The sequence below is a fragment of the Staurois parvus genome, unplaced genomic scaffold, assembly GCF_062004578.1.
Source record: "Staurois parvus isolate SC_StPar_1 unplaced genomic scaffold, SC_StPar_1.0 ptg000019l, whole genome shotgun sequence".
NCBI classification, from domain to species: Eukaryota; Metazoa; Chordata; class Amphibia; order Anura; family Ranidae; genus Staurois; species Staurois parvus.
The window spans coordinates 20,974,555-20,987,085 of record NW_028317815.1 but is presented as its reverse complement, the minus strand read 5'-3'; the positions used below and the strand labels follow the sequence as shown (position 1 = coordinate 20,987,085).

General features: G+C 37.9%; 1 protein-coding gene across 2 annotated transcripts in view; it reads left to right on the top strand.

Moving 5' to 3' along the window:
* Positions 1-12,531, top strand: part of GSAP (gamma-secretase activating protein) — a 117,517-nt gene that overhangs the window by 16,830 nt on the left and 88,156 nt on the right. For both annotated transcript variants that reach the window (XM_089685686.1, XM_089685694.1), the window contains 3 exons: positions 3,004-3,060; positions 6,283-6,352; positions 7,203-7,256. In XM_089685686.1, coding sequence (XP_089541812.1) covers positions 3,004-3,060; positions 6,283-6,352; positions 7,203-7,256 — 181 coding nt within the window. The remainder of the gene's footprint in view (positions 1-3,003; positions 3,061-6,282; positions 6,353-7,202; positions 7,257-12,531) is intronic.

Below are 12,531 nucleotides of genomic sequence, written 5' to 3'. Positions count from 1 at the left end.
TAGCATTAAAAGTGATAAAAAAAATTAAATGAAAGGAACAGTGTAAAAATAATTACAAAAATCAAAATAATTTTTTGGGAAAAAAAAAAAGCGCCCTCGCCCCCCCCCCCCGCACGCGCACACCTGTGAGCATGAACTTTGACCCTGTGTCGGTATGTAAACAGCGGGTTGCATCATGCTTGTGAGGTATCGCTGTGAACATCATATCAAGGGCCGTAATTCTAGCACTAGACCTCCTCTGTAAATCTAAAATGGTAGCTTGTAAAGGCTTTTAAAACTTTGCCTATTGGATATTAAAAACGGATGCAGTTTGTCGCCATTGCATGGAGCATGCAAAGTTTTAAAGCATGTCATGTTTGGTATCTATTTACTCGGCATACCATCATCTTTTATATTTTACCAAATAATTTGCCAATATATTGTGTTTATGTGCATTAAAAGTAAAAAAAGGAGTATTTTTTTATTTGCGTTTGAAAAATCGCTGCGTGGGTAATATGTGGCATATAAAAATTGCAGCACCCACCATTTTATTCACTAGGGTGTTTGCTTTAAAAAAATATAGAATGTTTGGGGGTTGAAATTAATTTCCTAGCAAAAAGTACTGATTTTTTTTTTTCATGTGAACAAAACGTGTCAGAAAAGGCTTGATTTTCAGGTGGTTAGAGGATGTGTGGCATAAACTTCTAATGCTGGGCATAAAATGCCCCCACCCCCCAAAACGACCCCTTTTTGGAAAGTAGACACCCCAAACTATTTGCTGAGAGGAATGTTGAATCAATAGTTTATTTTTTTTACCACATGCTTCTGGAAAATGGCAAAAATGTATTATTTTTTTTTAACACAAAATTGTCACTTAAATGATTTATTGCTCACAAATGCCATGGGAGAGATGTTTTAGCAGTCTAGCCAAGTACAGGACCCCAAAATCCAAGAAGCACCTTCAGGCTTTTAAAGGGCTCTATTTCCTCATTACACTTCCTGACTACCTATCACAGTTTCGGAGGCCCTGAAATGCCAGGATAGCATCAACCCCCCCCCCCCCCAAATTACCCCTTTTTGGAAAGTAGACACCCCAAGGAATTTAATAAGAAGCATGGTGAGTATTTTGCAGATCTCGTTTGTTGCCACAAGTTTTTGGAAAATGAAGAAAAAAAACAAACATTTTTTTCTTTTCTTTTTTTATATTTCAAAACCCTGTGAGAAAAAAATTAGATCTGCAAAATACTCACCATGCCCCTTTTTAAATTCCTTGGGGTGTCTACTTTCCAAAAAGGGGCCATTTGGGGGATTTGGTGCTATCCTGGCATGTGATATATATGAAGAAGTGAAACGAGGAAAATTGTGCACCTTCAGGCTTTCAAAGTGGTCATTGGATTTCAGGCTCCTGTATGTGGCTAGGCTCTCAAAAAGTCTCACATGTGGTATCCCCATACTCGGTAGAAGTAGCAGAATGTATTTTGGGGTATAATTCCACATATACCCATGGCTTGTGTGAGAAATATATAATTTTAAATTACAACTTTGTGTAAAAAAAAAAAAAAAAAATCAATTTTCCAGAAACTTGTGGAAAAAAAAACTCTTCCATGGCCTCAACATGCCTCTCAGCGGATAGCTTAGGGTGTCTACTTTCCGAAAAGGGGTCATTTGGGGGTGTTTGTACTGTCCTGGTATTTTTCGCACCTCAAAAAATGTGATGGGCAGTCAGAAAGTAAAAGCTGTGTAAATTCCATCATCTCAATGCATCATCAATCCATAGTTTGTAGACGCTATAACTTTCACACAAAGCAATCAATATACACTTATTAGGATTTTTTTTAAACAAAAATATGTAGCAGAATACATTTGGGCCTAAATTTATAACTAACTTTAAGTTTACTATATATTTTTATAGCCGAAAGTAAAAAATATAATTTTTCTTCAAAATTTTCGGTCTTTTTTTTGTTTATAGCGGGAAAAATAAAAAGCACACAGGTGATCAAATACCTTCGAAAGAAAGCTCTATTTGTGTGAAAAAAGGACGTAAATTTAGTTTGGATACAGCATTGCATGACCGCGCAATTATCAGTTGAATTGGTACAGCGCCGAGTAGCAAAAAGAGGCCTGGTCATTAAGGGGGGTAAATCCTCTGGAGAGCAAGTGGTTAAAGTGTGCCTGTACTGTAGAGTTAAATATAACACTGTAACAGATTACCTTAAGTACATATCCTACACAAAAAATATAAACCTTTCCCCATGGGACTTTAAATGAGGCATGATACCTATGGTGCCAAGCCTCCACCCCAATACGTGTCATATATAAAAACCCTAAAACATTTCCCCATGGGACTTTAAATGAGACATGATATATGAATAATAAGTATTAATATTATTGAGTGTAAATTAGGGACATACATAGGAATTGTTTAAAATATCAATTCAGTTTATTACATACATCCAGTAAAAAATATGCATCAAGCTATTATGATGTATCTATACACGTTTTTCACAACCAAGTTGTTTGAAATGAGCAGAGATACATCCTATAACTCGATGCATTTCGTGAATATAATCCACTCCTGAATAAGTGAAATTAGGATTACTACAAAATATGATACATTTCATTTTTATGAATCTTATGAATCTGATGTGGCTCTGGTTTTATCCAGTGTCCTTTTTTTCGATTAACATGGTTCACTTTACATTTACGTTGTATCGGAGAAATTAATCTGAATTTGTGGAAAGCTGGCTGCAGAGTGTTTGCTTTCTGAATTAATTTTCACAGGATTTAGGTTACCATTATTTTAGCAGTCATTTTGCCCCTTCCGAGACCCACACCATAACTGACTGTTTACTCAAATGTTTCTATGTGCAGCTCGACTTCTATTAATCTAGGTCTATAATGTTGCAAACATCACTATGTTAATTTCTGTGTATCCTTTGTACGGCACAAAAGTAATAACCTGTTAGTAAATTGTGTACCAATTGCTGGAAGCAGAGCACATAAAGTTATCATTCTCTTCCACAGGGGAATGAGAATGTCACCAAAATTGGCTTATATGATGTTGTAACCAAAAAAAATGAGGTAAGACCTTACTATTTGGTAATGCTATTGTTTGATTGAAATTTGCCTGAAATCTACATTTTTATTATTATTTTTTTTTTTTAATTTGCTGTTGATGAAGCTGCCATTTTCTGATCACTTTAAATGAAAGACTGTCAGAGGATAATTGCATTACAGTATACAATTAACCAGGCCTCCTGTCCGGATAAAGTTGGGCCTCATGTCATTGATATTGCTCTTCATTTTTTTTGCTCAGTAAGGCCACCTTCACCTGGACACTGGACGCTGAAGACTGTACAGGATGAGCTAGCGGGCAGGTGCTGCATGCAGGCAGCCCATTCAAGCCTTTGAGACAGGTGTGTGGGTGAGAGCCACACACCTGAGCATGCCATCGCTTCATCCCCATAGGCTTGAATGGGCTGCCTGCATGCAGCACCTGCTGGCTAGGGACACATAAGCAAACTCTCATGGGCCTCATGTGAATTAGGCCTAACAGTAAATATTCAATACAGCAAATGATGTGGAAAACCAACATAATTCCTTAAGAGCAAAATATCCAAAAGCAGGAGCTCTTGGATATTGTCCAATTAGAAAAGGCAGTGGCCAATCATATTTTTTTTTTTTTTTTTTACTATATTTAAGAAAATTCTAAAGGAGAACACTTAATTTACCTGATCCTTGCATTTACTATGACCCTGTTGCTATGCAAACTGTTTTAAACCAAGCCATACCTCTGATAGTGTCCACACATACAGTATACAGTTAGGTCCATATATATTTGGACACAGGAACAATTTTAGATTTTTTCAGGTATTTACCAAAACATATTCAAGCTATAGGTATATAATGGATATGGGCTGAAAGTGCTCTCCCACAGGTTTAATTTGAGGGTATGTACATCCAAATTGGAGGAAGGGTTTAGGATTTACAGCTCTTAAGGGTAACCATCCCCACTTTTTTCAAAGGACCAAAAGTAATTGGACAATTGAATCGAAAGCTATTTCATGGCCAGTTGTGGGCTACTCCTTCCTTATTTCTTCATCAATTAAGCAGGTAAAAGGTCTGGAGTTGATTCTAAGAGTGCTATTGGTATTTGGAATCTATTGCTGTGAACCTACATCATGCGTTCAAAGGAGCTGTCCATGCAAGTGAAACAGGCCATTGTAAGGCTTCAAAACAAATCTTTCAGAGAGAGGGCAGCAACATTGGGAGTGGCCAAATCAATAGTTTGGTACATTCTGAGGAAAGACGAACGCACTGGTGAGCTCAGCAACATAAAAAGGCATGGACGTCCACGGAAGACAACAGTGGTGGATGATCACAGGATCCTCTCTATGGTAAAGAAAAACCCATTAACAACATCCAGACAAGTGAAGGACACTCTCCAGGAGGTGGCTGTATCACTGTGAAAGTCTACAATCAAGAGAAGACTTCACAAGTGCAAATACAGAGGGTTCACCACAAGGTGCAAACCATTCCTAAGTCTGAAGAATAGAAAAGCCAGATTAGACTTTGCCAAATAACATATAAAACAGCCAGACCAGGTCTGGAAAAGCATTCTTTGGACGGATGGAACAAAGATTAATCTGTACCAGGACTATGGGAAGAAAAAAGTGTGGAGAAGGCTTGGAACAGCTCATGATCCAAAGCACACAACATCATCTGTAAATCATGGTGGAGGCAGTGTGATGGCATGGGCATACAAAGCTTCCAGTGGCACTGGGTCATTGGTGTTTATTGATGATGTGACCGAAGACAAAAGCAACCAGATGAATTCTGCAGTGTTTAGAGATATACTGTCAGCCAAGATTCAGTCAAATGCAGCAAAGTTGACTGGATGGTGCTTCACAGTACAGATGGACAATGATCCAAAACACACTGCAAAAGCAACCGAGGAGCTTTTGAAGGAAAATAAGTGGAATATTCTGTAATGGCCAAGTCAATCACCTGATCTCAACCCAATTGAGCATGCATTTCACTTGCTAACGGCAAAACTAAAGGCAGAAAGACCCACAAACAAAGAACTGAAGACAGCTGCAGTTAGAGCCTGGCAAAGCATCAGAAAGGAGGAAACCCAATATTTGGTAATGTCCATGGGTTCCAGACTTCAGGCAGTCATTGCCAGTAAAGGGTTCTCAACAACATATTAAAAATGAACATTTTATTTATGATTCTATTCATTTGGCCAATTACATTTGAGTTCCTGAAAATGGAAGGACTGTGTATAAAAATGGTTGCAGTTCCTAAAATTTGTACTTTATAATTATGTTCAACCCCTTGCATTAAAGCTGAAAGTCTGCACTTCAAAATCATTTGGATTGTTTGCTTTTCATTTATTCTGGTGGCATACAGAGCCAATAGAATTAAAATTGCGCCTGTGTTCAAATATACATGGACCGAACTGTATAATCCCAGGTAACCCATAGTAAATGGTGCCTCTCCCACCTTTCAATAGCATCATTGTGATATCATGTTCCCATTATATTACTACACTATTAAAAAAAAAAACATGCTAATAATAACAAAAAAAATCAAGTTTCATACAAAATAGAAAACCATATAACAAAGAAGGCTTTTCCCTTTTATGGGCCAAATATATATGACATAGGAAATCTTCTTCATTGGGATCAGTTCCACTTTATAGCAGAACTTCAGCCCAGAAAAAATAATAGCCCGTTTTAAAAAGAAAATAAAATAGCTGCTTTTGCTGCCATAATCACTTCAAATTCAGAGCTGTTCCTTGCAGTACTTCTTTTTTTTGCCACACAATATCCTCAGCCTTAAAGTGCAACTGAAGGCAAACCATTTTTTTTTTCTTTTCGGTTAGAGTAGAAGAGGGTTATAACCCTGTCTGATTTTTTTTTTTTTTTTTTCTTTCGGAAAATTTTTAGAAATCCTCTCAGGTTTATTTCTTTGTAGCAAATGAGGGGTAATCTCTCTAACTTGATTGCAGAAAGCAATAAACACCTGAGGGTCCACTGGATCCAGGAAAATAAATTCTGACAGAGGATTTATTTGAAAAGAATAAACTTCTTTTTTTGCACTGAAATGTAATGAAAGCTAATGTAACTTTCATAACTATACATTTTGATGTGTTTGCATGCAAAGCTGTTTTAGTGTTTTTTGTGACAGTTTGTTTTTTATTTTCATAGAGCCACCATTTTTTATTTTTGCTCCAATTAATTTATCTCTAATTTTAAGTCATCTTTTATGAAATTACGCTTTTCTCATGTCTTTATATAGATGCTGTATTCTATTGATAGTGAAGTTAATGTAATAAGCTGTTCAGTGAACACTGAGAAAACACTACTTGGTAAGTTGCCTCTTCAACGGTTTCAATTCCTTACTTAGTTTTAGTTTTGTATGAATGTGAAGCATTGGTTTGCTCATATGATTCCTAGCATAAGGAAGTACTGTGGTAGAACAGACATTTTTTTATCAATCATTCAGCATACAACCTCCTGTCAAACGCACTACTAGCTTTTGTCATCCTGCAACTTCTGAAGATTGGTGCTCTAAAACTGTGGGGTTATGCAATATAATGTATTTGTAAGGATTATCATTAGAACTTGCAGTAGCAATCTAGGCAAATATTAAAACGCCCATTTGGTTAAATGTGCATTACGTAGTTTAAAATAACCTAGCATAAACAGCACCTCTCAAAGAAGGCGAGTAAGCCATCTAAGTCAAGGGCTTTATTGCTCTGCATGTTGCTGTCTGTTTAAAACTAGTGCAAAGAAAGTGTCCCTCAGAAGTGCAAGTACTGGTATTTCTAGGGGTCAAAGAAGGGTGTTGAACAGTGTACATGTAAGATGATTGCTGCTGTTAGAGTAAGGGTGGGTGTGTTTTTAAAAAAAAAAAAAAAAAAAAACATTTTAAGCATAGAATAATATACAGTAACTTAAATCTTGAGTTTAAGATTTTTTTTTTTTTCTTTGAGAGTTCCTCTATACAGTCATGCTTCGAATAAATTAACCATGACAATTTTCAGTGACTTAAAATTTCATTTTAATCACGTTTTTAATTTGTAAAAAATTTACATATTTTGCATATTTAAAAGAAAAAAGTTTGTTTGCAGTTCAAATTTTTTGTTTTTTTTTACAGAATTTTTTGTTTCCCTATCATGCTAACGCTGATACTTTTTTTTTTTTTTTTCCTTTCAGCATTAAGCTATTGTAATTCATCATGTGAAGCACCCAGTCGAATACTTTCACCAGGTAGTGGCATACTTTTATCATGCACAATACAAAGCAGTGAGTAATTGTGGTTTCCTATATATCGCTTGCCCACTTGCCCTCCGGAAGATTTTATCCCCTTCATGGACATGCCATTTTTTTTTTTTTTTTTTTGCCATTCGGCACTGCGCTACTAACTGACTATTGTGTGGTCATGCAATGCTTTACCCAAATTAAATTTGTAATTTTTTTCACACAAATAGAGCATTCTTTTGGTGTTATTTCATCACCACTGGGTTTTTATTTTTTATTATATAAACTAAAAAATACCAACACTTTTTTGAAAAAACCCATTATTTTCTACTATGTTTTATAAAACACATAAAAAAAAATGGTAAACAATTTAGGACAAAATGTATTCAGCTACACGTCTTTGGTAAAAAAAAAAAAAAAATTTCAATAAGTGTATATTATTTGGTTTGCGGGAAAGTTATAGTGTCTACAAACTATAGTGTGTGTGTGTGTGTGTATATATACTGGAATTTTTAATAATTTTTATACTAGTACTACACTAATGGACACTGACGTCAATAGTGACATTAATACATTAATGCACTGATTAGCGCTGTACTGTAGTCACTGTACTAATGACACTGGATGGGAAGGGGTTAACACTTTGGGGTGATCAAGGGCTAACTGTTCCTAGCCATGTGTGTGTTGCTTTTACTAAATGATCTTGTGTTTTTCTTGTTTTTGTTTTTTTTTGGGGTTTTTTTTGGCCTGACATGGAAAAAAAACCAGATAATTTCTCCAGTATACAGTGCCCAGTGGTGTTTTATCAACAATGGGCACTGTTCTGTGATTCGCTGAGCCGATCATCTGGTCTCAGCCATCAGTCATTGGCTGGGACCTGCTGAGATGGGCTTGTGCTGTGCCAAATTATAGCACAGCTGGGGCAGCGGGAGCATGTGCGCGGCCCAACCCAGAAAAGCGGATTGTGTACTAGATATGTAGTCCAGCACAGAGCAGCCGCCCTACCACCGTAGATGTAAGTGGAGGGGTCCACAAGCGGTTAGTCTTTTAAAAGCATTTCTTTATGAAGGTATCTGTCTTAAAAGCTTTTTGGCCATACTTCTCTTGTGGGTCACAGGAGTACATTTACTTTTTCTCTCCTGTGACCCAGAGTCAGCCTCTAGTGGGCTGCCCTCTGTCAGCTGATGTGGCAGAGCTGCTCCAGAATCTGGAGTGATCCCGTTAATAATGTCAGGATCCACCCAGCTGCCTGACAGCTGGCTCTGGATATCAGCATGCGGCTGAGAGCCGAAGCCAGCTGCTCCCATGCCTCTCCAGCCCGGTGCTCCAGTGCAGTGTTTTCTCAACCTTTTTTCAGTCAAGGCACCCTTTTAAAATTATGGATAATCTCAAGGCACCCTATAAAATTCAGCACAATCTCAAGGCATCCCATTCTAAAATGTAAAAAACTATTCTACACACATCCAGTACACCACGATAGAGGTGATTTATTCTTTCAAAGCAAATACACCTTTGCACACTGGTACCAGCTAGTATTCCATTGTGTCGTGTTTCTCTCCCTCACTCTGCTATTGTAACTGCGGTGGTGATGGAGAGGGGAAAATAAGGATGATGTGCATGCACCCCACATCCTCCTTATCAACTGATGATGTCATTGGTTGTTAGGATGCAGGCAGCTAGAAGGTCATAAAAGTACACAATGAAAACCTGTTGCTTTGTGTACTAAAAGGCATGATTGATGCACTTGCTAGCTTGTATACAATTTTTGGGCATTTTGCCAAGGCACCCCTGAAGAAGCCTGAAGGCACACTAGGGTACCTGGGCACCCTGGTTGAGAGAGGCTGTTCCAGTGTGTGCTGCAAGATCAGTAATCATGTGAACGTTCTGCTTTTCGTGTTCTAGCCAACATGGGAAAGCTGCAGAATCACAGCAATTATTTTCGCATAGAGGTGATTATGGTGTGTTTTTTGTTTTGTTTTTTTTTTTACCTCAAACTTCTCTTTTACTGAAGGACAGATTACAGTTCACTGTGGAATTGATGTGAATTGTTGAACATCTGAACAAAATGTGCACTTATGAAAAGAGCACTTAAAAAAATGCCCCTAGTTGGACTAAGCTGTGCATCTTAAGCGTTCATCAGCATCCAGAATAATGGTAAAATATAATTAAGAATTATTTTTTAAATGATGATCTACAGCCTATATAGATATAAAGTGATTTTAAAGGCAAGGTGATGTTTTTTTTTGTTTTGTTTTTTTTTTAAATAACGTCATACTTACCTGCTCTGTGCAGTGGTTTTGCACAGGGCAGCCCTGATCATCCTCTTCTCAGGGTCCCCTGCTGTTGCTCCTGGCACCTCGCTCCTGCAGAGTGCCTCCGGAGCAAGTAGCTTTATCCATCTGTTTTTTAGCTTAGAACTACTACAAAAACCTTTCACAGACCTAGGATTCCTGATAATCATAGGAACAAATTGAAATTTTATTTAACAGTCAACACATCTAGTATGCTTGTTGAGACTAGCAACACCCTCTGAAGAGCAATCTATGTTTTGAACACTCTTCATAGAGCATTTAAGGTGAAACAATTGTTTAAATGATGAATTGTTTAAATAAAATCTTTTTTTGCAGGACACTCTCACCTATGGGGGCATTCATGCTGGCTCTCTCCTGAGCCCGGCAGCCCAACATTGCAAAATCATGTGCATTGCACCCACAATGTTCTGATCATGGGTGCAATGCTCTGCAGATTATAGTGGAAAAAAGTAGTAAATTAATAAATATAATTTTAGATTCATATTGCTGCATTTACTTCTTTTTGTAGAAGTATTAAAGGTCAACTAAGCCTTTTAACACAGAACAGTTTTCATAGTGTTTGTGCAATAAGCAAAACTTTCAAGTCTTCTTTACCAATTTAGCATTTAACCACATTCAACAGTAGCCTGTTTTTCAGTTCAGAAGCTCAATTGGTGTATACATGCATAACATTTTCCACATTTCTTTATCAAGCTGCCATTATGAAATGTTAATAACAGTGTGTAAAAAAAAAAAAAAAAAAAAAAAATAAATATATATATATATATATATATACAGTCAGGTCCATAAATATTGGGACATCAACACAATTCTAACATTTTTGGCTCTATACACCACCACAATGGATTTGAAATTAAACAAACAAGATGTGCTTTAACTGCAGACTGTCAGCTTTAATTTGAGGGTATTTACATCCAAATCAGGTGAACGGTGTAGGAATTACAACAGTTTGCATATGTGCCTCCCACTTATTAAGGGACCAAAAGTAATGGGACAATTGGCTTCTCAGCCGTTCCATGACCAGGTGTGTGTTATTTCCTCATTATCCCAATTACAATGAGCAGATAAAAGGTCCAGAGTTCATTTCAAGTGTGCTATTTGCATTTGGAATCTGTTGCTGTCAACTCTCAAGATGAGATCCAAAGAGCTGTCACTATCAGTGAAGCAAGCCATCATTAGGCTGAAAAAACAAAACAAACCCATCAGAGAGATAGCAAAAACATTAGGCGTGGCCAAAACAACTGTTTGGAACATCCTTAAAAAGAAGGAACGCACCGGTGAGCTCAGCAACACCAAAAGACCCGGAAGACCACGGAAAACAACTGTGGTGGATGACCGAAGAATTCTTTCCCTGGTGAAGAAAACACCCTTCACAACAGTTGGCCAGATCAAGAACACTCTCCAGGAGGTAGGTGTATGTGTGTCAAAGTCAACAATCAAGAGAAGACTTCACCAGAGTGAATACAGAGGGTTCACCACAAGATGTAAACCATTGGTGAGCCTCAAAAACAGGAAGGCCAGATTAGAGTTTGCCAAACGACATCTAAAAAAGCCTTCAAAGTTCTGGAACAACATCCTATGGACAGATGAGACCAAGATCAACTTGTACCAGAGTGATGGGAAGAGAAGAGTATGGAGAAGGAAAGGAACTGCTCATGATCCTAAGCATACCACCTCATCAGTGAAGCATGGTGGTGGTAGTGTCATGGCGTGGGCATGTATGGCTGCCAATGGAACTGGTTCTCTTGTATTTATTGATGATGTGACTGCTGACAAAAGCAGTAGGATGAATTCTGAAGTGTTTCGGGCAATATTATCTGCTCATATTCAGCCAAATGCTTCAGAACGCATTGGACGCCGCTTCACAGTGCAGATGGACAATGACCCAAAGCATACTGCAAAAGCAACCAAAGAGTTTTTTAAGGGAAAAAAGTGGAATGTTATGCAATGGCCAAGTCAATCACCTGACCTGAATCCGATTGAGCATGCATTTCACTTGCTGAAGACAAAACTGAAGGGAAAATGCCCCAAGAACAAGCAGGAACTGAAGACAGTTGCAGTAGAGGCCTGGCAGAGCATCACCAGGGATGAAACCCAGCGTCTGGTGATGTCTATGCGTTCCAGACTTTAGGCTATAATTGACAGCAAAGGATTTGCAACCAAGTATTAAAAAGTGAAAGTTTGATTTATGATTATTATTCTGTCCCATTACTTTTGGTTCCTTAATAAGTGGGAGGCACATATGCAAACTGTTGTAATTCCTACACCGTTCACCTGATTTGGATGTAAATACCCTCAAATTAAAGCTGACAGTCTGCAGTTAAAGTACATCTTGTTCGTTTCATTTCAAATCCATTGTGGTGGTGTATAGAGCCAAAAATTTTAGAATTGTGTCGATGTCCCAATATTTATGGACCTGACTGTATATAGTATACACTCAGCGGCCACTTTATTAAGTACACCTATTCAATTGTTTGGTAACACAAATTGCTAATCAGCCAATCGCATTGCAGAAACTCAATGCATTTAGGTATCTAGAAATGGTAAAGACGACATGCTGAAGTTCAAACTGAGCATCAGAATTGGGGAAAAAAGGGGATTTAAGTGACTTTGAATGTGGCATGGTTGTTGGTGCCAGGCGAGCTGGTCTGAGTATTTAAAAAAACTGCTGATCTACTAAGATTTTCACGCACGACCATCTCCAGGATTTACAGAGAATGGTCCGAAAAATGGAAAATATCTAGTGAGTCTCAGCTGTGTGGACAAAAATGCGTTGTTGATGTCAGAGGAGAATGGGTGAACTGGTTTGAGATGATAGGCAACAGTAACTCAAATAACCACTCGTCACAACCAAGGTATGCAGAATCCCATCTCTGAATGTACAACACGTTGGACCTTGAAGCAGATGGGCTACAGCAGCAGAAGACCACACCGGGTGCCACTCCTGTCAGCTTAGAACAGGAAACAGAGGC